General features: G+C 40.9%; 1 protein-coding gene across 1 annotated transcript in view; it reads left to right on the forward strand.

Moving 5' to 3' along the window:
• The first annotated feature begins 3,122 nt into the window (after positions 1-3,122).
• The window catches only part of slc5a9 (solute carrier family 5 member 9), a 32,051-nt gene continuing 8,551 nt past the window's right edge, over positions 3,123-26,622 (forward strand). Inside the window, exons 1-10 of the mRNA XM_075484577.1 lie at positions 3,123-3,200; positions 3,358-3,429; positions 6,454-6,558; positions 7,953-8,117; positions 8,294-8,399; positions 9,612-9,692; positions 10,336-10,541; positions 16,620-16,755; positions 17,115-17,222; positions 20,596-20,746. Coding sequence (XP_075340692.1) covers positions 3,364-3,429; positions 6,454-6,558; positions 7,953-8,117; positions 8,294-8,399; positions 9,612-9,692; positions 10,336-10,541; positions 16,620-16,755; positions 17,115-17,222; positions 20,596-20,746 — 1,124 coding nt within the window. The 5' untranslated portion in view covers positions 3,123-3,200; positions 3,358-3,363. The remainder of the gene's footprint in view (positions 3,201-3,357; positions 3,430-6,453; positions 6,559-7,952; positions 8,118-8,293; positions 8,400-9,611; positions 9,693-10,335; positions 10,542-16,619; positions 16,756-17,114; positions 17,223-20,595; positions 20,747-26,622) is intronic.

Here is a 26,622-nt window from a genome sequence, read left to right on the forward strand (position 1 = left end):
CTCTATATGAACGAATTGGATTATTTTATGAATTATGATTATTATTAATTAATTGAATTTGAATTGGACTTACTATCTAAGTGCCTTGAGATGACATTTGTTGTATTTGTCGCTATATAAATAAAAATGAATTGAATTGAATTGAACTATATTGGCAAAAGCATTGGCTCATCTGCCTTTACACGCATATGAGCTTCAGTAACGTTCCATTCTTAATCCAGAGGGTTTAATAATAATAATAATTATCAATTACATTTGTAAAGCACTTTTCATTTCATACGGAATCTCAAAGTGCTATGCTGATGGTGGCAGACTACTGGATTGTAGCCACAGCTGCCCTGGGGCACACTGACGTCGGCCCACCCTTTGCAGCTATAACAGCTTCAGCTCTTCTGGGGGAGCTTTCCACAAGCTTTAGGAGTGTTTCTGGGAGTTTTTGACCATTCTTCCAGAAGCACATCAGTGAGGTCAGACACTGATGTTGGACAGAAGGCCTGGCTCACAGTCTCCGCTCTGATTCATCCCAAAGGTGTTCTATCGGGTTGAGGTCAGGACTCTGTGCAGGCCAGTCAGGTTCTTCCACACCAAACTGGCTCATCCATGTCTGTATGGAGCTTGTCCAAAATCTTGGAAATTGTCCAAAATCTCTTGGTATGAAGCAACCAAGGGGCCAAGCCCAGCTCCTGAAGAACAACCCCACACCATAATCCCCCCTCCATCAAACTTTACACTTGGCACAATGCAGTCAGACAAGTACCGTTCCCCTGGCAACCGCCAAACCCAGACTCCTCCATCAGATCGCCAGATGGAGAAGCGTGATTGGTCACTCCAGAGAAGGCGTCTCCACTGCTCTAGAGTCCGACGCTGCATCCGACGCTTTGCATTGCACTTGGTGATGTATGGCTTGGATGCAGTTGCCATGGAAACCCATTCCATGAAGCTCTCTACACAGTGTTGAGCTAATCTGAAGGCCACATGAAGGTTGGAGGTCTGTAGCGACTGACTCTGCAGAAAGTTGGTGACCTCTGAGCACTGTGAGCCTCAGCATCATCTGACCCCGCTCTGTCATTTTACGTGGCCGACCACTTCCTGGCTGAGCTGCTGTCGTTCCCACTCGCTTCCACTTTGTTATAACACCACTGACAGCTGACTGTGGAATATTTAGTAGCGAGGAAATTTCATGAATGGACTTGTTGCACAGGTGGCATCCTATCATGGTACCATGCTGGAATTCACCGAGCTCCTGAGAGCGATACATTCTTTCACAGATGTTTGTAGAACATTTTGTAGCTTGACAACAACTTAACTGATTATGTCATATGCAACGCCAGCAGGTAACATAGGTGAACTCTCTCAGTAGACAACATGGACAGAAACTCAGTGCCAAGAGGGTCAACATCTGATGTGCAGAAACTCTGCATATTACAGGGCATGTATTGTTGTAATGTTTTAAATACTTGAACGCAGTTTTTCTAGAGAATATAATTGTTTTGTATATGTGATTATCGTCCATCGACTGTTTTGGGCTTTCACATGCGCGAGCCTACAACCAGCCGGTGAGTTACGTGCTGTTTATAAAGTTGTTTTGTAACGTCCCCATGCCAGTAATGTGAGAACCATGCATATGGTTTTGATGGTAAGGCTTGTGACTTTATTGTCGGATGGTTTATAAAGTGGTGTGACGTTTCTGCTGTGTGCAAGTTGTTGTTTTACATGGAAGGGTTAGCTCATGCCCCTTAGCCACCACGTATTTGGTTAGCATGACAGGCTGCGCAAACAGCGCAATTGCTTCACAGGGAGCGCAGATTTGCACCGGTCTGTGTCCTACCGTCAGTATTTGACAACCTCTAGCAATGGAAATGCGCTTCAAATGCCCCGGAGTTCCCCTTTAAGTTTCCTTAGGCAACGTGCAGGCAAGATTGCAGCTGACCCCTCCCATCCTGGACACAAATTCTTCGACCCACTCCCCTCTGGCAGGAGGCTGCGGTCCATCAAGACCAAAACCTCACGCAACAAGAACAGCTTCTTCCCCTCTGCAGCTGGCCTCATAAACAAGACCAGAGACCCCACTGACACTGATCCCCCACCCCCACCACCCTCTACACATTACATTAACGTGTACTATCTCCTGTACGGACTGTCTATACAATACTTGTACACATTTATTCCATTGTTTCACTTCCACTTTTACCAACTGTTCTTATTTATTGTTTTTATTTTAAGTTTTCAGAAAAACAAAGCACCAGCACGCCACAACTAAAACCTTGTATGTGTAAACCTACTTGGCAATAAAACTGTTTTTGATTCTGATAACATAGTAATAGAGTAGCATCTTACATATTCCACTTCCTTTAACCAGACATTGTAATACAAAGAATGAACACTGAATATCTGAGCCCTTTATATAATCTATATTCATAGATTAAATTAAGTTTCTTCTTGAGCCCTTTTTCCTGTCCTGTTGATGGTCGCCCTTCCTTTGTTTGGCTATGCTGGAGGGAGTTTTTCATCTCTATTTTTACCTTGTGCATGCTCATGACAGAAGATTAAATGAAAGAAGAGTTGATGCATTTGTTTCCTGAACAGGACAACGTTTCATGAATTGGCAATATATGAATACAATAATAATGAATAGAACTGATTTGGATTATAACAAACTTCATCAAATTGGATTATAAGGTAATTAGAATTAATTGGAGTACATTTGATCATAATTGGACTGAATTCGATTGCATCTTTAAAGATTTGTTTTATTTGTAAATATCCCCAATATAAATAAACTGAATTTAATTTAATTGAACTGACAGAATAAAACATGAATGTCTGCAATTCAACAACTCTAACTAAATGCAAGAATTACTGTTGTTCGTTTTTCTTAATTTACCATACCATCCCAACCTTTTGCAATTTGGGGTAGGCGTTGGACATCAGTGTGAAATAGGTTAAATTAACTGTTGTTCTTTAGCCCACTATGGATCATTTTGAATAATTTATAGTGCAACACATATATGGTGGGTCTGTATAGATATGTCAAGAAAAGACAAGGAAAACTGTCAAATCAAAATTCTATTCATTTTCTAATTTGGAGCTTCTTTGGGTTCACAACAACAGAACCTCCTGGAACCAGTCTCAGTGTGGATATTGCTGATATTGCTGTGGTTGTCGTCTACTTTATCATTGTCTTGGTGATTGGAATCTGGGTAAGAAGTTGCACAACTTCTTTGTACACTTTATATGCAATTAAGTGAAATTTCCAATGTGAAACTTGACTGGAAATGTGTGACATTTCATGTCAAAAGGATTTTAAGTAATGCTTTGAGTGTACTCGTGCCCTTCTTTTACCTCTCTCTTATATAGGCATCAATGCGAGCCAATCGCACCACTGTTGGGGGGTACTTCTTGGCTGGCCGCTCCATGACCTGGTGGCCTGTAAGTACAATACTTTTCTTTGATGTTAATATTTGAAAGCAGACTAAGAGGTTACTGTTAACAAACTTAGTATTCAAATGCAGCAAACCTTTCAATTTTGTTCAGAAAGTGATAATCAGATAAATTAAACAGAATTTAACTGTTAATTCTCAGGAGCTGCATTCTAAAAGACAAATAAAAAAATCACATCTCAGAATTTCTTCATGGAAATCTTGTCTTATTGTTGTTCTGCAGAATAAAGAGAAAAAAGAAAAAGTTATCCATTTATGTCCTTCTGGTCTCTGTTGCATACATTATTTAATGTAGTAGGGGCTATTATGAGGTAGTCATTGCTGTGTTAAATAAAAGTCAGTATCACTTTGAGAAAAAAGGTCAAATATTATTTTTATGTCAGCCTCTTTTGTTCAGGGTGCATGTGATGCCCTTCATGTGTAGACAACACATTTTCTAACACATTTGATTACTTGATGTAGTATTACATTGGCTGTGCTGTTTTTACAAACAAAGAAGATGATTAAGAATTCATCAAAGGAAGTCCTGATTGTTATCTTATGAAAATACACAAATGCAAGATCATAACATTGGAAAGCTAATCAGGCTCACACATACTGATGTGCAGTTTTTAAAAATAATGACTCATATGGAAATCACATTAAACTTAACTCAAAATGGGGCGGTCGGTGGCGTAGTGGGTTAAGCAGCCACCCCATGTACAGAGGCTACAGTCCTTGCTGCAGCTGGCCCCGGTTCGAGTCCCACACCGAGCGGCCCTTTGCTGCATGTCTTCCCCCTCTCTCTGCCCCCTGCTTCCTGTCTCTCTCCAACTGTCCTGTCCATTAAATGCATAAAAAGCCCCCAATAAATAATAATAATAATAATAAAAAAAAACTTAACTCAAAATGATGTATTCCACAAAAGTAGGTTCACTCTGATTGTAGGTTCAACAGGACACTCTCTACCCCTGCCACTCATTTTGAAGACGCCGCGTTTCTCACTCATCTTTCAATGAGACTTGCCTGTCAATCAACTGGAGTGACACCTGAGGTGTCCAATCAGGTTCCAGAGGTGGCCGTTCGGGAGCCGGCTCTTCTTTGGGAGCCGAGTCAAAAGAGCCGAGCTTCCCATCACTAGCTCCGGCTATTCGTCTCTGACGTAATATCAAATTTCCCGGGCCGTGTCGCGGACAACAGTCTGTGATTGGGTGAATGTCCGTTTAGTTTGACCAATGCCTTTTCGTGCAGCGTAAGGGAGCTGAGGTGCGCTCCTTGTTTTGTATATTGGTGCATTACGAGGGTGGGCAAACGGGTTTACCTTTGGAAAATGTGGGGGGGATGAAATCACCTTGCTGTAAAAGTGGGGGTGTCGAAACACCCCCATCCCCCACGGGTGCGACGCCCATGGGTTAAGCCACCATGATGAGAGCCCCTCTTTTGGGTAATTTACTGAAGAATTAATTACAAATATTTCAATAAACATAGTCGTGTATTTTTTAAGAAAAGAAAGGGAACATAGGATACATTTGTGTCATCTATTTGTGATCTTCAAGAGCTCAGTGTCATCACACCTCAGCGAATAAAGACACACACTAAAATTTTGAACCACTGAAATTCCTATAGCATACTGATAGATAGGATGGAATGCCCTCTCCGGGTCGGGAATGAGATCCTTCCCCAAGTGGAGGAGTTCAAGTATCTCGGGGTCTTGTTCATGAGTGAGGGACGAATGGAGCAGGAGATTGACAGACGGATCGGTGCGGCGTCTGCAGTGATGCGGGCTCTGCACCGGCCCGTCGTGGTGAAGAAGGAGCTGAGCCAGAAGGCCAAGCTCTCGATTTACCGGTCAATCTATGTTCCTACCCTCACCTATGGTCACGAGCTGTGGGTAGTGACCGAAAGAACGAGATCGCAAATACAAGCGGCCGAAATGAGTTTCCTCCGCAGGGTGTCTGGGCTCTCCCTTAGAAATAGGGTGAGAAGCTCGGTCATACGGGAGGGGCTCGGAGTAGAACCGCTGCTCCTCCGCATCGAGAGGAGTCAGATGAGGTGGCTCGGGCATCTGGTGAGAATGCCTCCTGGACGCCTCCCCGGTGAGGTGTTCCGGGCCCGTCCCACTGGGAGGAGGCCCCGGGGAACACCCAGGACACGTTGGAGAGACTATGTCTCTCGGCTGGCCTGGGAACGCCTCGGGGTCCCCCTAGAAGAGCTGGAGGAAGTGGCCAGGGACAGGGACGTCTGGGTTTCTCTGCTCAAGCTGCTGCCCCCGCGACCCGACCCCCGGACCGGCGGAAGATGATGGATGGATGGATGGATACTGATAGATCATAAGCTGGTTCCTACACAACTTTGCTGTACACAAAAGTGCTGTGTGTTACTGATTGCATCAGCCACATAGCAATATAAGCAATATACAATCATTGTAAATATTGTTTTAAAAATGGACCTTCTTGACGAATTTTGAATTACCCCCTCTGGGGGATGAATAAAGTATTTTTCTATTTCTATTTCTAGCCTTGGGAAGCTAAGATTGTGTTTTTATTGATGCCAAGAATTTTATGCATAGAAATAACTAGTAATGTCTTGCAGCTTTTAAAGTTATACTTGAGAATTTTGCAAAGATTCTAAAGTCGTAACCGCGTAACCAGCAAAGAGCAAAATTTTGCATTTTGCCTCCCTCTGCAGTGATGGGATTTAACACCACTGCCATAAAAACAAATCTAACTGTGAGCCCTGCAAATGTAAATCTTATATATGACTTTATTGTCATGTTGAAGAGGCCTCAAAGATGCCATCAAAAGCCCACAAAATGTTAAGCAACCACAAAGAGATACTCATGCGGTATCAGTCCCTGGCATTCTAGGGCAGTTTAAGGCCCAGGAATGTGCAAAGCAAGTGTGTGTCAAAATTCAAAACGAGTCGGACGCACATAGTTTTAAGGTTCACAAACTTCTCTAATGTTGTTTTAACTTTGTCAAGTAAATATAGGAAGCTATTTGTGTTCTTATCTGTTATCTGAATTAATTTACAGATTGGGGCCTCTCTGATGTCCAGTAATGTTGGCAGCGGTTTGTTTATTGGTCTAGCAGGAACAGGAGCAGCTGGAGGCATTGCTGTTGGAGGATTTGAATGGAATGTAAGTAGCACCATCCAAATGCAACATGTATAAAAATATTAAATAACCTAAAACAAAAGTAGGTATCACTTAATTAAACAAATGGGTATTTACTTGTTGAAAAAGTGTAGGATAAATTATCCTTCCAATTTTCAGTTTTTAAATTATTTGCAAACTTCACTGCATATTATTATGTTAAGTTGCAAATACAAATGGATTAAACTGATTTGGTGTGAAAGGTCAATGAAAGGTCAATGAAAGGTGTGAAAGCTATTTCCTTTCTAGATGCAACACAAAATGTTCATTAGTGTAATTGGCTTTGAATTAGCCTCGAGGTTTGTCTTCCACATACCTTGATAAAGGCTCTTAATGCCATATCGATGTTATAGAGTTCAAAGCATACTGGCTTCAGTGAGGGACTGTAGAATGTAACAACATTCAAGACAGTTATCAATCTTCCCGGGAGCAGATGTTTCATCAAGTTCACCCGGTCTAGGTCAGACCCTGCAATGCTCAGAGAAACTGCAAAAAACCCAAGAGCTACATCTCAGACTCTACAGGCCTCCGTTAGCATGTTAAAGGATCATGCCAGTATAATTAGAAAAAGATTGAACAAGAACCTGGGCAGTCTGCAGATATTACATTGACCATGAACTCCTCTGTATACCAAAGGATTCTATAATCAAATGGGACTTCATGAAAAAATGCCTGAGTTACTGTGAATAAAGCTCCATCGAGCTACTCGAACATAAGGTATTCTTTTTCGTTTATCATGCACTAATTCTGCATTTAGGCTAGGTTTTTGTTTAATAGATAATGACACAGTCTAATATGTCATGTGTTGTTCATCTGAGGTCCCATGTTTCTAATTTCAAAACCTGGTAAGGACCAGATGTCTTCATACCTTAGATTTACCTTCGAATTAATAGGGGTTGGGCTTTGTTTTCTCACATGACGATGTTGTCTACTTTTGTTTTCTATCATATTAGAAACAAGCATAATCTGAGGAGACTACTCATTTCTCCCAAAGATTTCCAAGATGATGTAAATAATTTGAAAGCATGCATATCCAGCTGAAATTGTTATGGCTGACTATAATTGCCCCAGTTTGGCCATTTATGGAAGTGCACACAGTCTGATTAAGAAAACGGGTTAGAGCAGGAAGTTGATAATCACAGTGCTATACCCAATATTTGTGATTGGATACTGCAAAGAAAGTCTTACCAAGTCAAACCTGCTTTGCAGTGCACCAGTGTAGACATTAATTGGGGGTATGTTTCAATTCTTGTTTTGTGTGATATTAACGTTTGTGTACGTCACTTTATTGAAAATAATGAATAAAAGGTGGAAACAGTAATATGCTGTTGTGACGAATAATATCTGTTGTGACTACTTGAGTGTGTGTGTTTTTTTAGGCAACATTGGTTCTAGTGGCTCTCGGTTGGATTTTTATCCCTGTCTACATCTCTGCTGGTGTGGTGACCATGCCTGAATACCTGGCCAAACGTTTTGGAGGCTCCAGGATACGGATATATATATCTGTTCTGTCACTCATTCTTTACATCTTCACAAAAATATCAGTAAGATACAAAAATGTACTTTTACAACTACTCATTTGGCAAATTTCAAACGACACATAAATGATCCAACTCAGAATAGGAGCAACATTGCCTCTTTGTGTGTGTGTGTGTGTGTGTGTGTGTGTGTGCATTTGTGTGCATTTGTGTGCATTTGTGTGCATGTGGGAATTTTCCAGACGGACATCTTTTCGGGGGCGTTGTTCATCCAAGTGTCGTTTGGCTGGAATCTCTATGTATCCACAGGCATACTGCTGCTGGTTACTGCCACTTTCACTGTAGCAGGTATGCATACACACACACACACACACACACACACACACACACACACACACACACACGCACACGCACACGCACACACACACACACACACACATGAATGCAAACAGGCACAGCTGTTTGTCCTAGTGTTTTTCCTAGATTGTTCATTCTAGAGGCCACTAAAACTTTTCATTTTTGTGTCAAAACTTTTAATTAATTGGTTGCAATGGGGGTGTGAAGAGTATTTCAAGCAATATGTAAAAAAATGTTCCAGAAAAAGAACCCCTACCCCACCTTTAATGGTAAATATAACTGACCAATCATTTGGCTTTCATGTCATTCAATCAGGTTTACATTTTTTTTCTCAAAGCAATGATAGTCTATGTATTATGCTTACCTCTAAACATCAATGTAATTATTTTGTTTATGATAGATATTCTTTCAGTAAGCTTTCAGTATCCCATGGAGCTTGAATAGTGTAAATATTTTTAGTTTTAAATTGGACAACAAATTTGAAGTAGATATATCTATATCTATTTGTAATTGAAGTTTTATGTTGTTGTTGGTTCAACACCATTCCTTACGCTACACATAGAGTTCGAAACAGTGGATTAACTGTTGAAAGTGTAGCAGAAAGGGAGACGTGGTTGTAATCGAAGGAAATCTCCATGAATGCGTTGGGATGCTATGTTTTGTGGCCTGCTTTTGATGTTTCCGTCCGCTTTTATTTTATAAAAGCCAGGTAGAGTGGAATTGGAGTCCAGTATATGCTGCTGAAGCCAGGTCTCAGTGAAACACACAATGCTGCATTCTCAATACTATTCCTGTGTCTTCATGAGTGCTCCAAACTCATCCAATTTATTCATTCATTTCTTGTTACCACAATACAGTCCATCCTAGAATTGTTTTGCGTGGTGCTGCAGTTCCTTCATCAAATAGCAATAACAACATCATGTTTTTCTCAAGTCAATAACAGCCAGAGGAGTGATATTTTCAGTTGTTTCTATTGAACTGTTGCCAGGCTTTACATTGACATTGCACCCATTGCATACTGATATGAGATATTATGGTGACAGAATATGTAATTGTGGGTGGAGAGGAGACTGAGTCATCTCCCTGAAATGAGTTTTTGGAACTTGGGATGTCTGCCATTGCTTTAACACATTGACAAATGTATTAATGTTGCATATCGTATGTCTGACAAGCGCTAAACAAAAAAAATCTTTATGTGTATAGGTGGTTTGGCTGCAGTCATCTACACTGATGCGCTCCAGACTTTGATCATGGTTGGGGGCGCTTTTTCATTAATGTTCATAGGTAGGATTCCCTCTCTCTCTCTCTCTCTCTCTCTGCCACACACAGGCACTCAAAGTTTAATCTTGATTAACAGTTCTGTTAAAGTCCTCCCGTTGTTTTGTTTTTTCAAAGTTGTCTGTGATGTGGAGATACAATACTCCCTTGAGGATGGTGCCTTTTTTATTCTTAAAGGCATGGTTAGTAATCCTGGAGAGCTAGCAAGAGAGCTAGCAAGAGAGCTAGCAAGAGAGCTAGCAAGAGAGCTAGCAAGAGAGCTAGCAAGAGAGCTAGCAAGAGAGCTAGCAAGAGAGCTAGCAAGAGAGCTAAGTGGCACCTCCGCTAAGCTCCTCGGTTTTTTGTCCTCGGCCCGAGGAGTTTGAATTGGTCAGCTTTTCATCAGTCCTGCAGCTGCCACAGAGGTCTGATTATTTTCGGACCTTTTTCTAAATACATCAGGTCTGGATTACTCTCAGAATAGACGTACCATTTCACCCAGTATTACAAAATGTGTTTCTGAACAGGATTACCAACCATGCCTTTAAATGAAATACAGGCCAGTGTTAAGTAGCTTGATTAAAAAAACACACACACATCACCTCTCATCAAAGTTAATTTGAGGTATGATTATCACTGTGCTGTTTGTATGTATTTTCATATTTTCTAGCTTTCTCTAAGGTTGGGTGGTATCAAGGCCTTGTGGATCGTTACATGTCAAGCGTTCCCTTGGTGACAGTTGTTAACACCACCTGCCACTCTCCGCGGAATGATGCATTCCATATGTTCAGAGACCCCGTGTCTGGGGATTTACCCTGGCCAGGTCTAGTGTTTGGACTCACCGTACTGGCAACATGGGTCTGGTGTACAGATCAGGTAACTTAACCAATACTATTCACATATTGTTGCTCACAAAGGTGTTTGATTCGGGTGAAAGGTGATAGGTGCGTTTTTAGAAAACTGCTGACAATTTATTTAAATTTTTATTTGTTTAATTTTAATCTATCTGGGAAAATTCAACTCAAATTCTCAGATTCAATTTTTCTGTGAGAGTATCCTAGGCAAGACAGGCAGCAACTATATAAGCACTAATTATATAACAGGACACATATTTCACATTCAACACTTTACATATGGTATGATCCATGATGAATAGAATTAGGTTGTCACAGTACTGAAATTTCAAACTCTATACAGACACCAAGGAAAATTTTTGATAGAATAGAATAACCTTTATTATCTCACGAGCGAGAAAATTGCACATTACAGAGCTCTGTAAAGAAGATACAGTATATATACACAAAAATAGATATACAAATGCAAAATGGTATGTACAAGATGTAAAATAGAATATACAACATATGAAAATACACCACATTGCCAAAAGTATTCAGTCACCCATCCAAATAATTAAATTCAGGTGAAAGAATGGCTTGCTCTCAGGAGCTCGGTGAATTCCAGCATGGTGCCATGATAGGATGCCACCTGTGCAACAAGGGTTAGGGTTAGGAATGGGGGGGGGGGGGGGGGGGGGGGGGGCAACAAAGAAAAAAAGGAATATGCGTATTAGTCCGCAAATATGTCCAAATGTTTCAGGCACGCACGCCGTTTATAACTCATTCGTTATATTCAACTCTATCTAAATGGCAATTTCACACGTTGCCATGTATAGACATGGCAACGTGTGAAATTGTCATTTAGACGATACTCCCATATACAAAACAATTATCTTCTCTAGAAAAACTGCATTCAAGTATTTAACAACAATACCATATACTGCTAGGTTAGCATTACTTCATGTTGTTTCATGCCCAGTAATATTGTTGTAATCAGGGGTGGAAAGTAACGAATTACATTTACTCACGTTACTGTAATTGAGTACTTTTTATGAGTAATTTGTAATTTTCTGAGTAGTTTTTGAAATGTGTAATTTTTACTTTTACTTGAGTACATTTTGACCCAAGTACTTTTACTTTGCTACATTTGAAACCCCTCACGTTACTGAGTAAAACAAATATTGATGGTGAAAAATTAAATGCGGGCGGAAATTTAAATAGCTGTCCCGAAACTGAAAGTCAATTGCGTGGCCGTGCCTTGCCTTGTCCAGCAAGGATAAAATCCATGCTGGACAATCCTGCACATCCTCTTCATAATGTGTTGGTCAGCCACAGAAGCACCTTCAGCCAGAGACTGATTGCACCACGATGCACCACAGAGCGCCACAGGAAGTCATTCCTGCCTGTGGCCATCAAACTGTACAATTCCAGTGTCTGACATTACTTCACCATGTGCAATAACCTGGTCATGTGCAATAACAATAATAATTAGCTACTGAGTAGCATTGTAAATACTGTTTATTGTTTTTTTGTACATATTGATATTTTTCCCTATCTTATTCTTATTAATCTTTTCTTTTTCCTGTAATGAGAGCACTGCAACAAAGGAATTTCCAGCAAGGGATTAATAAAGTAATTCTGATTCTGATTCTGATTTCCATTGTTAAATAATCTGGAGTGGTGGATCTAGTAGGCTACCTGCGCTTTGGAAGATGGCTGTTGCTAACCTAGACGTGGAGACCTTGGAGGAGGAAAGGTCCGAAGACGAAGAGGATACACATTCTGGAGGAGACGAAAGCCAGAAAAACCCATCGCCAAATTTAGAAAAATTATTCGTTTTCAAACGCACGAAAGGCAATAATGTGATTATGCAGTGCAAGATGTGCCTGCCAGCCAAAACGGAGCTTTCGGCTTTAAGAACATCGACTTCAAACTTACTTCTTTAATACACCTCAAAATCGATTAAAACAACTTGTACTGAATTTGATTCATGACTCATCCTTTTTGCATTAAAAAACTGAAAGTAATTTAGTAACTTTTACTCAAATTACATTTTAAATGAAGTAATTTTGCACTTTTACTCAAGTAAATTTTGAGATGGGTACTTTTACTTTTACTCTGAGTAGAATTTAGGCAAAGTAAAGATACTTTTACTTAATTACAATTTTTCAGTACTGTTTCCACCTCTGGTTGTAATGTTTTAAATAGTTTATCATGGCTGTTCTAGAGAAGATAATTGTTTTGTATATGGGAGTATCGTCCATTGACTCTTTTAGGCTTTCACATGTGCGCGCATACCAACAACCGGTAAGTGACATGCTGTTTATAAAGTTGTTTTGTAACGTCCCCATGCCAGTAATGTGAGAACCATGCATATGGTTTTGATGGTAAGGCTTGTGACTTTATTGTCGGATGGTTTATAAAGTGGTGTGACGTTTCTGCAGTGTGCAAGTTGTTGTTTTACGTGGAAGGTTTAGCACTTGCCCCTTAGCCACCACGTATTTGGCTATCTCTCTCTCTGCCACACACAGGCACTCAAAGTTTAATCTTGATTAACAGTTCTGTTAAAGTCCTCCCGTTGTTTTGTTTTTTCAAAGTTGTCTGTGATGTGGAGATACAATACTCCCTTGAGGATGGTGCCTTTTTTATTCTTAAAGGCATGGTTAGTAATCCTGGAGAGCTAGCAAGAGAGCTAGCAAGAGAGCTAGCAAGAGAGCTAGCAAGAGAGCTAGCAAGAGAGCTAAGTGGCACCTCCGCTAAGCTCCTCGGTTTTTTGTCCTCGGCCCGAGGAGTTTGAATTGGTCAGCTTTTCATCAGTCCTGCAGCTGCCACAGAGGTCTGATTATTTTCGGACCTTTTTCTAAATATATGGGAGTATCGTCCATTGACTCTTTTGGGCTTTCACATGCGCGCGCATACCATAAAGTGGTGTGACGTTTCTGCAGTGTGCAAGTTGTTGTTTTACGTGGAAGGTTTAGCACTTGCCCCTTAGCCACCACGTATTTGGCTAGCATGACAGGCTGCGCAAACAGCGCAATCGCCGCACAGGGAGCGCAGATTTGCACCGGTCTGTGTCCTACTGTCAGTATTTGACAACCTCGAGCAATGGGATTGCGCTTCAAATGCCCCGGAGTTCTCCTTTAAGAGTGTCCTGTTTGGGGCTGTCCGTGGCATAGTGGTTTGAGCTGGCGCCCCATTTACAAGTGGCTACAGTCCTCGCTGCAGCTGGCCCCAGTTCGAGTCCTGCATCGGACGGCCCTTTCCTGCATGTCGTTCCCCCTCTCTCTGCCCCCTGCTTCCTGTCTCTCCTTACTGTCCTATCCATTAAGGCATAAAAGCCCCCCCCCCAAAAAAAAAGAGAGAGTTCTCTCCGGAGGACCTCAGTCCCCTTAGCAGGTGAAGACAGCTGGGGCCCTTCTTGTAAAGTGCATCAGTATTTGTGGTCCAGTGTAGTTAATTCTTGAGCTGAACACCCAGGTATTTGTGGTCCACCACAGTTTCAATGTCCTGTCCCTTGGTGTTCACAGTTTCATCCTGAAGCGCTCAGGTCCAAAGACAACAACTTTAGTTAAGTCTGAATTTAGAAGCAGAAAGTTCTGAGTCATCCAGGTCTTTATGTCTTTAAGACATGTTTGTAGTCTGACCAACCTATTGGGTTCATCTGGTTTTATAGATAAGTACAGCTGAGTATCATCAGCATAGCAATGGAAATTTATGCCATGCTGTCTAATAATGTTACCTAATGGAAGCATGTATAAAGTGAAAAGAATCGGTCCAAGCACAGAACCCTGAGGAACTCCATGACTTACTCTGGTGTGTGAGGAAGATTCTTCATTTACAAGAACAAACTGAAATCTATCAGATAAATATGACTTAAACCAGCCTAATGCAGTTCCTTTAATCCCAATAACATGTTCAAGTCTGTGTAATAAGATACTGTGATCGACCGTATCAAATGCAGCACTGAGATCCAACAGGACAAGCACAGACACAAGTCCGCTATCAGAGGCTAAGAGGAGATCATTGGTAACTTTCAGCAGTGCTGTTTCTGTGCTATGATGCACTCTGAATCCTGACTGAAACTCTTCAAACAGATTATTTCTGTGGAAATGATCACAAAGCTGAGCTGCAACTATTTTTTCAAGAACTTTAGACATAAAAGGGAGATTGGATATAGGTCTATAATGAGCCAACACATTTAAATATAAATCAGGTTCTAAAGATACTTCTAAAGCTGCTGTACTTGATGATACATCACTGATAATAGTGGGAAGGACTCCATCAATCTTCTCTCTGATAGAAACAATTTTATTGATAAAGAAGCTCATGAAATCATCACTGCTGAGAGTTAAAGGAATAACTGGCTCAGCAGAGCTCGGACTCTTAGTCAGACTGGCTACAGTGCTGAAAAGAAACCTGGGATTATTCTTATTCTCTTCTATCAATGATGAATAATAAGCAGTTCTAGCTTTGCAATGAAGTCCTACTTCTCTGACATCATCATGGGGGCCTCATCTGTCACACCTTTCCTCACTTTACTCTCTTTTTCCCCCGTTTAATTTCCCAAATGATATTATGTACATGTGACATTATTGTGGTCATTAACTCGTGTTTCCCTGTTCCAATAGGTATCCTTTGAATGGTGTTTGTTGTCCCCTCTTTTCTGTCTTCTCAAACCCCAGCTGGTCGAGGCGGATGGCCACCCTTCCTGAGTCTGGTTCTGCCAGAGGTTTCTTCCTGTTAAAAGGGAGTCGTTTCTCTCCACAGTCGCCTCAGGACGGGAGATTGGACCGAAAAAGAAAAAGTTTCAGTGCAATCTGTTGGTTTCCTTAGCTAGGAAATTGTTTTTGAATTGGCTCTATATGAAATTGGAGTAATTGGATTATTTTGTAATCAATTACGATTACAATGAATTGAACTCCAATTGGCTTGAATTGGACTATATTATTGAAGTGCCTTGAAATGACATTTGTTGTAATTTGGTGCTATATAAATAAAACTGAATTGAATTGAATTAAACGAATATCAGAACAAAGCACTGGAAGTGAGAGCACAGAGCCGCTGCGTCTACACGTGCCACCATCTTGATTCAATCCACAAAACGTCATTACTAATCATGACAGGTCATGAACAGGCGCTGAGCATGAAAGCAATTTGACAGGGCCCCAGGGGCAGGCGGTAGAAAGAGACCTCTGAGACAATCCAGCACATAGTAGCAAGGTGTAAGATGCAGTTAGGTACAGGATACATGCCATAACCAAGTGCCAGGAATAGTGTACAGTAGCATCTTTGTCGAGTATTGGTTGGAAGTCCCAAAGTCAAAGTGGAGGATACCTCCAAAGGTAGTGAAGAATGACAGAGCTAAGATCAATTCGGTTCAATTCAATTAAGTTTTATCATATAGTGCCAAATCACAACAAATGTCATCTCAAGGATCTTAAAAGATCTTGTGGGACTTCCTGATTCACACTAATAAACTGGTGATAGCTAACCAGCCAGACATTGTGGTTGTTGAGAAACTACAGAAGAAGGCAAAAGTGATAGATATAACAATTCCAACAGCACCAGTATGAAGAAGGAACATAGGAAGCTTGAAATAAATTCCATGGGCTGAAGGAGGAAGTTGAAAAGATGTAGGAAGTGAAGGCTACAGTGGTGCCAGTGCTAATCGGAACACTCAGGGCCGTGACCCCCAAGTCTCTTTCCAAAAGAGTGCAGTCCTTGGAACAGCCAAGATACTTTGTAGAACTCTCAAGCTCCAAGGCTTCTCTTGACATAGATATATATATAAATTCCACACGTATCTCTCTTGTGGGCAGTACCCCTCTTCTCAAGTTCGGGTCCTCAAGGCTGGGGATATACATTTAAACAATTATCCATTTAAAATCAAGAATCAATTCAAATTTCTGGTTGTAACTATAAAAAAGAGGAAAAGCTTTTCATGGAAAAAATGTATTCTTTTTTTTTACCAAAAGTGTGGGTTTTTTGACACACGCAAGAAATATGACAATATGTTTACCATCCATACGACATAAAGATCAAACTATTATGATGGATATAATGAACATTATGATGACGATTATTATAACTGTGTGCAGATGTATGTCTGCCTTTGTAGGTTATAGTCCAGAGGTCTCTGTCAGCCAAATCTTTGTCTCATGCCAAAGCAGGCAGTGTTTTGGGAGGCTACCTCAAACTGCTGCCTATGTTCTTCATTGTGATGCCTGGCATGATAAGCCGAGCACTGTTCCCAGGTAAGTCTGTCTACTTCTCTATTTGAGACTGTACCGTGAAATTTTTCCTTATGTTGAATAATCTCATATTGAAAGAAAGCTTAATCAATCTAATGCAATACAATAACAGTAAATCAACACCTGGAAGTTTATCAGGTATCCTTTTTGTTGACACTTTCAAGTAGAAGTTAGTATATATTGTCACTGACTGAAATATATATCCTATTTATTTTGTAAATGCAAGTGCAAAAAATTTTCAACGAGGCAGTTTAAGTTGTTTTTTAATTTTTAATTTAAGAAATAGAACCAAACGCCGACTAAAAACCAGTCACGCCTTTTAAGTTGTTCCTCCCTTCCCTGTGCTTGTTTTGTATTTGTAGATGAGGTTGGTTGTGTGGATCCAGCATTGTGTCAGAGCATATGTGGTGCCTCAGTTGGCTGTTCCAATATTGCATACCCCAAACTGGTGGTAGAACTAATGCCTGTGGGTATGTCACAGACACAGACAAACACACACATTTTCAGTCATGTATTTGAATTCACCCATTTACTTTTACAATTTGATGAATAAGATATATTAAGATTTTCAGCAATCAAAGGTTTAGGACACATCACAAGTGCGAAACAGCCATACTGTTCGAGCAGAAGAATAGATGGTCATGCAGGTAACTGAGGTTCTCACCACTGTATGGGTTAGCCTTAGTGAGGGTGAACTCTTTATAGCAAATTAATCAGTCTTCCCTGTGCAGATGCAATCACATCTTATGAATAAAACTGGGCCTTCACTGGCTCATTCTCCATTTCTAACCCTTACATGACTCTTACATGTTACCAATCCAAAAAGTAAAATTGTTGTTTTTTATTTTTGTTTTATTAATTAAATTTTTATTTTCATTTTATTGTCTAAACCCAACCAAGAATGACAAAAGTGTTTTGGTCAAGTGTTATGTTACTGATGGATGTTATGTTAGTCCCAACCTCACGTCACACAAAAGCCGAAATGCTGGGCTTTTTGTCAGGACTTTGTGTTTTTTTTAAACTAAAGACTTAAAAATGTCATGTACTCTGATACTGAAAAGCAAATAATACTTACATTTCCCCTTTGCCTATACAACCATTTCAGTTGGAGAACTTCTTGACTGCAATCTGAAAAGGATTCTCAATAATGAGAAGAACACAACTCAACCATGGGTCAACTTCACTCTGAAATTACACTCAGCATGGCAGGGACCAGGCCCAAACTCACTTTTCAGCTTGTAGAACAGCAAATGCCATCAATGATGCCACGTTTAAATGATAAAACCTTGCAAATGTCAGGAAAGAGGCTCATCAGACATGAAACAAATGTTCCCAAAAAGAACATCCTTGAAGAGAGCCCAAAAAAGCAGCCATCCCCCGGGCTGACTGGGCCAGCACCCCTTAGCACTCCTTAAGCTAAGGCAATGGCCTGGACTACCCACTGGAACAACCACTGCTTTGACAACACCTACCATGCACAGAATCCACATAGCAGACAGGTTAACAGTCTGCCATATGGCACTAGACTAGGCAATGTAACGCAAAAGGCAGTAGATTAGGAAGATCAGGTGTCATCAAGCTGCTTCTGCAATTTCTTGAAAAGAGGTGATTGAAAAGATCCCGAACTAAAGACCTCCTGAGAACCATCTGTGTAGTGGTGGGGTTAGGAAGGAGTGATAGAGCTGAGCTCTCGGCCTTATCAACCCTAGTTTGGACAGGATCAGCACACAAACTGGGCGTGCAATTCAGACACCCGCTTTGCCGAGGCCATTACAAGGGGGAAGTCTGTTTTCAGGGAGAGGATCTTCTGCCCCAGGCCAGACAATGGCTCAAAGAGAGGCTCTGTGAGTATGTGCAGAACAACCTGCAAATTTTATGAAGGGACCGTGCCTTGGTGGCATGAGATACCTTGCATTGGAACCCTGAACCCCTTGCATTATTGGTGTCATATAAGGACTCTTATATGGGAACGGACTGCCTTTAATATGGGTTACGACAGTAACAGTCTCAGTGACCTGAGACAGCCGTCGTAAAGGCTGCCTGCCGTAAATCATCTTGTTGACACTGCCCCTCCCGCTCGATTTGTTGTTGTTCCGGTGTACCTGCGAAGTTGACACCTGTATGCTTGTGCTCATGTCTGATTGTGCTAGTTCTGAGAGTTACCAGTAAAGCGTTATTATAGTTCAAAGTTCGTGTGGACATTACACTACTTTACAATTGGGACCTCCCAATTAGGGGCTACAGGCCCATTTCTGAGCCTTCAACCACAATGTGCCAATCAGAAGTGGATACCACATGCCCTTGTAGACATGGTAGACTCTGAGAGATTGTAAGACCATGAGAATGATGTCTGCCCCACAAGAAGCTGAATCCCAACCCCTGGTGCTACACCCAGTGCCAATAATACTAACAGAAGGGCTCTGACTCCCTGCAGAGTTGAAAGAACAGCTAGGCTCAAGTTGTGGAGAACCCCCACAACAAGGCCCAACACGAAACCTATAAATCCCTAGATTTGGGTCTCTAAGCCACTGTCAACATGTCTAGTCAGGGTGGGAAATGACATGGGACTCCTGCTAGCAATTCCCTCAGATCTGCGGCCAATAGGACTCCGACCATTAACATCTTCACCTCAGCTAGAACTGCTGGGAAAGGAGGAGAGGCATACGATAGGCTCCAAGGCAATAAGCCTGCTGGGGGATCCAGTAGTGTCACTGTCGGACCTACCATGGAGTAAGATAGGGGATTATGGGTGGTGTCCTGAGTGGTAAAACAGTTGACCTATGATTTTCTGAAAGACCAAAGGGCTTGGAACCCCCTGGTAGAAGATCCACAGTGAAATTGTCCTGGTAAATGTACAACCTTCAAGGTAATGCCCTGTACATGTGCCCTACATGGGAGCGGGCTTGCCTTCTCGTGCAGTGACCTGTTGGAAATTTACGGTGAACTGAATGTAACTGCATTAATACCTTCAGAGAAAGTATATTGTTACAATATAAACAAAGGTAAAATAACAGCATTTCAAAGATCAGTTGACAAACCTTTGAAAAGTTGGAAATTATGCAGAAAAAAAGATATTGACATGAATGTATTGGCACATGTCAAGGATTACACAATCTGTTGATAACAAGAACTGGATTTTCTTCTCCTTTACCTTTTGTCTGTATTCTCAGCTTGGATAGTCTGAAAGCTGTGAAGAGAGGCAGAGGAGTCAGAGCTCCAAGTTCATCAATTTTAGATTTCAGAGATCTTGCAATCCCGACGATGACTGAAGGAATAAATAGTTTAATGTACTCTTCTCTTCAAATCGTCTTGATTTGAGTTTTTATTCCAAGGATTAATTAGACTTTGAAAGGCCCAATTAACTATTGCAACACTTTAAAAACAGTTAATTAGTTCTAAAAAGTAAAGCTTCACTTAACAGGAAATGTTTTGCTCTTTTGCTCTTTTAACGTAACACGGATGAACATGCTGCTCGTGCCATTAGTCATAAAACATAGCAGTTAAATAAATGTCTGAAAATAAAGGCATGGTCACTGGCCTCACTGGTGAGCTAAACCTTGGCAAAAAGACAAATAAGAAAAGTTTTAACTCACTAACATGTCCAAATGGGAACCAAACTTCATATATGGGCACAACTGAGATCATGTATCAATGTTTTTTTTTTCCAATTAAATTTACTCATTTATTAATTTTTTTTTTTTTTTTTACTGTGTAGCTTTATTACTAAAAGAATCTTTTTTTTTTTTTTTTTTAAATGAATCTGTAGCATGTAAATAGGTTTGCATCAGAAAGATTTGCAGGAATATTCACAATGACAAGGTCATCTTTTACCTGTTCTCACAGGTCTCCGTGGTCTAATGCTGGCCGTGATCTTAGCTGCTCTGATGTCATCTCTGACCTCCATCTTCAACAGCAGCTCAACTCTGTTCACTCTGGACCTCTACCACAGAGCCAGGCCGAGAGCCACTGAAAAGGAACTCATGATTGTTGGAAGGTAAGGGTGATAAGATCCACCAATACTTATTGGGACTATAAACCATTGATTCCGCTACAAAAATACAGAACTAACCCAAATCCAGCACCACTTTCAGGAAAATCATTCTTGAATCAATCCTCCTTGAGTACTGTCTCTCTCTACAGTCGGCACTTAGTTGCATCTGTTCTTCGTTGGCCGGCTCACTCTTTTTCAGATAAACTTACACATGCTAAAGTCATCAACTGAAAACACTTTAAGGAGAGAAGTAGATTTGTGAACTGATTTGGATATGTGGTTGTTGACAAAGGTATTTTATGATGACCAGTATGTGTGTGTATGTGTTTATGTGGCTATAGGAGAGAGCGGTGTGTCAAAGAGCCTCCCTGTCTGACATGCTGGGAGTTATCCATTCAATTCAGTTTATTTATAAAGCACCATTTAAAAATAAACATCTTCTGAGGGCCTGCGATGAATCGGTGACCTGTCCAGGGTGTACCCCACTGTCAGAAAAGCTGGAAACAATTAACACAAAATCTTTTTTCTTGCAGCAAGAAGACAACCTATCAGGTTGCTGGCCCAGAGTTGTCAGAGTTAAAAAAAAAAAGATACTTTCACGATTTATATTATTTATGTTTACTAGCCACACAATGTTACGAGAACTAAAAGATAGGAGGAAGCTTTTTCTCATAGTATAACTTTTTCTAACACCCACCTTTTGCCCAGTGGCCACTAGAGTAGTCCAGAAACCCAAACAAGCTGGCGTTCCTGGCAGGTCATTATTTTCTAGATATATACACCATTCCGTTTTTAAATCAGGGTCTTTAAGTAATGATGTATTCAATCTCCAATTACTAGGTGGTGGTGTGACTCTCTTATTCATCAGATAGAGACTGGGGCATGATTGCTTACAGTGATATGGTGTGGATTTTGATTTCTGAAATGTCACTCATCAGAGAGCAGCAAGCTAAGAAATAATCGAATCTCAAATATGAGTGGTCTACTGGTGAGAAAAAGGTATAATCCCTGAGAATGGGGTGATGGGAGCGCCTTGTCATGGTTTTAAGATTCCAAAGGATTTTGGCCTAAATGCAGAACACTCTCAGGAGGAGGAAGTAGATTTAGAATGATTTATTGAAGGACTAGAATAGTGGAGAGGAATGGTCTGGGACTGGAAACACTGGAACGGGTCTTCAAAGAGAAGTTGATGGTTTGCCACCAGGGGGAGATGAGTGGGGTCTGAATCCAGGAGGTTAGTGGTGGTTTGAGATGGTGGTCGAGACGAGGTGGCTTGGAGGGTGAGCAAGGTGCGACCGGAAGGAGGCTTTAAGGAGGGCTTCTCCAGGATGCTGCCAGCGAGGAACCTCGGGAAGTGAGGAGAACTTGGAAACTGGAAACTTGGCATGATGACTTGAATAATGTTTCAGAAAAGTGGAGACAGGAGCACGTTAGCTGCATTGAGGTAACCTGGGAAGGAGCACAGGAAACCGTAAGAATTCTCAGAGAAAAGGCCAGGGACCAAGGGAGTACAAAACATACCACATTGGTTAACACTGGCGACGAAGTGCTGGCAGCAGACTCCTTTTACTCCTACAGCCCTTGCTGCAGCTGGCCCCGGTTCGAGTCCCGTACCGGACGGCTCTTTGCTGCGTGTCTTCCCCCTCTCTCTGCCCCCTGCTTTCTGTCTCTCTCCAACTGTCTATCCATTAAAGGCATAAAAAGCCCCAAAAAATATATATAAAAAAAGAGGCGAACTATCCCTTTAAGTCTTATAAAAAGTTAATATGTTTTTTACACGATGCATTCATGTTCACATCTGGTTTAATGCCACCTCTCACTTGTTCTCATAGTAATTGGAACAATATAACTTGAGAAAGGGAGATGTAGTGTATTGCAATAATAAAAGTGTATTACTGAGTTTGTCCACTAGAAGCGCTGTTATCTAGCTGTTGTATTGTTGTGTTGATATCGAGACAGCAGAATAAAAGGTTGTTGTCTGACTACTCATGCCAGTGTCCACCGCATATCTTACAGGCTCCATGAAAACATTTATAAAAAGTCATATTATAAAAAGTTCAAAAAGTCTTCATACAAGTTGTTATGGAATTTTTGCCTTAACTCCCTATTAAGATTTTGCTTACCATCCTACTACATCTGATGAGAAGTGAAATATAGACTTTCAATGTTTGTGCCGGCCGGCCACGTGTTTATTTTCTTCTGCAAAAGAGGTCAGTCCTCACCAGTCAGCGTTCGTGGTGAGAAGAGACCCAGAACAAAGGAAATCAGAAGCATTTATACAGAAAGAGGAGGGTTTGGACTTTCAGGTGACACCTGAAAGAACACACCGTGTGTATTCTCCAACTGTCTCCTTGCCACACCCCCTGGGGGAAAGTCTCGCACTTTGGGGAGATGCAGAATCCGGAGACAATGGTCATTTGAATGATTATTGTCAATGTGTTAATCAACAGACACATGGTCTGCAGACATTGGGTCTACAACAAGGTGTCTTTTAAGAGACAAAAGGTTAGCAGACATCGAATTTACCATAACACTTGTCCCTTTTGATTATTAATTAATCATTAATAGGAGAAAACCATAAAAAATAAAAAAAATGAAATAGTGTAAAACTAAAGGAAAACAATATTGAAATAGAATTTTAAAAAGATAAAAATTAGAAATCATCAACCACTTTCTTTCAATTGAGTAGACCTAATCACTAATAGAAAACAAAACAACCTTAAAGAAAAATAAAAAGGAATTAAAAAAATAAAAGGGAACAAAATTAAAAATAGTCATAACTATTATCACTAATTCACACAGATTGAAAAATATATCATCCTGGCGGTTGTCTACAAAAGTAATAAAAGTAATAATGGGAATATAAAAACAAATAAACAAAACCAAACCAAAGCAAAACAAAGAAAATAAAAATAAACATTTACAAAATGTTATCATCAAAGTCTGATTTGGTGTCAGGAATGTGAACAGAGGTTGAATTTTGGTCGGCCTTATTGGCATACACATGAACATACGTGGAGGAGTAAATCATCTTTGTTATGAGCACATCAAACAGCCATTTTAACACGCATGGAATTAAGATGCAGAGCAAAAAGAAAATTATTATTAAAAACCGTGATGGCCATCTTTGGCTCTAAGATTTTAGCCTAGAAAGTCATTCACTGCTGGTGGGGGTTGAATGGCATCTTGCATATTTTTGATGATGCTGGTAATGTTCTCATATTCATCAGAGTGGTTGTCTTCAGTTCTAGAGGTCCGCTTGACCGTCTTAAAATCTACCAGCATGTTAAATTGGGAGCCATGTGGGTCGGGTGACCCATTGACTAAAACTGAGTTGTTTGTGTATACCCGAGCTTGGATATTTAATTCCACACCAATACGTGCCATGGTGTAGTTTGTTGAAACACGTCTAGTTGGCGTTTATTGAGTTGATTCCTTGCGTCGTCCTCTCTGGCGTCTGTGCGTCCTTGCACTGTTCGTCCTCGTGTCGTTCATCCTCGGCGTGTGTTCCTCCTTGTCGTTCGTCCTTGTGTCGTCTGCTCCTCCTCTGTCGTTCCGGTTGGCAGCTTGGCTCCTCCATTGGCTCGGGGATCTTCCTTCAGTGGTTGGCGTGGACCCGCGTCGTTCTCTGCCATCTTCACAGCGGTATGCGTCATCAGAAGGCCCTGGAATGGAGCTCGTTACCATTTGGAATGCCGGTGCTTCCTTCTCAGGCCCTCCACCATCACCTAGTCGTCAGGCTGGAAGTCATGGCGTGAAGTGGAAACTGGTGGTGATTTTACCTGCTGACACAGATAGACAGAATAAGTTTTGCAATATTTTAACATATTTTCTTGTGTGAGTGGAATGGAGTGGCCTGGTTACAGACTCTGTGTGTAAAAGAATTGCAAAAGGTCTCATGTGCATGTTAAATGTTTTCCTTATTCTAATATGCATAAGGACAATAGGCTTTTGTCCATGGCAGTCCTGTTTCCTCACAACACTACGCTAATTTGATTTTAGAGTGTCATTTTCTGGCAGGGTGTTATAAACAATGTTGTTTGAGGTTAATAGCAAGAAATGTATTAATTTGGGTTATTGCAGAATTGACAAAGTGAGCTGGGAATAATCTCTGTTAGCAGAGCCTTTTTGGTATTTTGCTGGGAATACTTCAATTCAGTTCGACCACATGTCGATCTATTACTAAGCAATTATTAAATCTATCGTCAGGTGTTCAAATGGTGTGTCTGTGGTGGGTGAGTGGGTGTGATCGTTTTGCTTACCTGTTATGCGTTGCACAAACCATTCATGATTGATGAAACTTGAAGAAAATCTGAAAATCCTTTAGTGAAAACAGTGTTGGGTTATAGCATTATTCCCCCCTTTTGACACATGGTTCAACCCATGTGTCACTTATGCAAAGTGAGGAAAGAAATGTTCAGGCAGGAAAGATTTATCGTCAGGTCCACACCACACAGCTTCCTTTTCTGTGTGGCACTGGAGCGTCTTTTCCTGTGGTGTGGCGAAGGGCTGTGTTGCTGTAAGAAAGTTGGGAATGGTAACAGGAATTGATACAAATAAAGGATCAGTGTGTTGGAATGTCGCTCTGTTTGCAGCCAGCGGCATCCTCGCCTGCATTTCCTAGAGAGAGACAGGATCTGAATGTTGTTAGTGTGAGAATAGAATATCAACATCAGAATAGACCTGCAAAGTGGGATGCAAATCTTTAGGTCATCAGCATATTGTAACAAAGTAGTGTCTGGAGAGAAAACAAAGGATTCAAGACTGTCTGAACGCTTCATTGGCTTTCACAGTACTCTTGAAACAGACGTGTGGATTTATGGCCTCGTGTGCTGAAGTTGAAAGCAAACCAGAATTAGCTTCCTGTGTAAACCTGGAGCCTCAGAGTAGATGTATGAAAAAGTTGACCATTGATACAAATATTGTATTAATTGGCTGCATTACCTGCTTGCAGACCCTGAAAAACACGCCACTGTGTTTATTTTCTTTATCTCTGATCTTCTTATCAGGAAATAATAGTGTGCATTTTGGACAATCATCATCTGGGACAATGACTCCTGCTGTCTTTAGAGGCTCAAAGAATCGATGGCTTCTTGTTTGACTGACTCACAAAGTTTAAAGTCTGATTTTGGAGTGATGACAACATTTTCACAAACTTTGAAAAACATCATACTTACCGACAGTCCACAGTGACTTGGAGACCTCCTGTAAGGCTGTTTGAGTACAGTGTTTTCTTTGGACAAACAACAAAAGTTTTTTAGAAGTGCTTTTAGTCACCAGCTGGATTTTCCTTTGGGTGTGCACACAGATGTCACTTTTCTTATTATTTCCTGTTCCCTATTCTTCAGTTTTTTCTTCTAACTTTGATATATCTTTTAAACTAAGGGACCCCCTATTGGGAACCCAAACATTTAGATATTTGAACCTTTTTCCCCACATTTCTTTCTCATAACGTCAACAAGTGGCCCTCCCCGGAGGCCGCGCTTCCTCAACGGGGACCCTGCTTCCCACCCCAACTAGGAAGCGTCGTACGACTGATTATTCTCCAAGTAGAACTTTCCTCTGCTTCGTTTTTCTTAAAGTTTACAAGCAGCAAAAAACTACATTAGACAAACGTTTTACGAACATTTAACACCCTCTGCTTCGTCTTTCTTAAGTTCCCAAGCAGTAAAAAAACTTTGCCACCTGCTAAGATCATGAGAAATGGAAATGTTAAAACCCAAATTTGAAATAATAATTTAGAAGTCAATATTTCAGTACTCACCAGATGGTTTTTCGCTGATCTATGTTCGTTGGACTTCAGCGGCAACGATTCAGGACAAATACACGGTTAGCCCTCCCGTCTTAAAAACTAAACAGACGTTCAGAGGCTGAATTAT

Source organism: Odontesthes bonariensis, chromosome 15 (genome assembly GCF_027942865.1).
Source record: "Odontesthes bonariensis isolate fOdoBon6 chromosome 15, fOdoBon6.hap1, whole genome shotgun sequence".
Lineage (NCBI taxonomy): Eukaryota > Metazoa > Chordata > Actinopteri > Atheriniformes > Atherinopsidae > Odontesthes > Odontesthes bonariensis.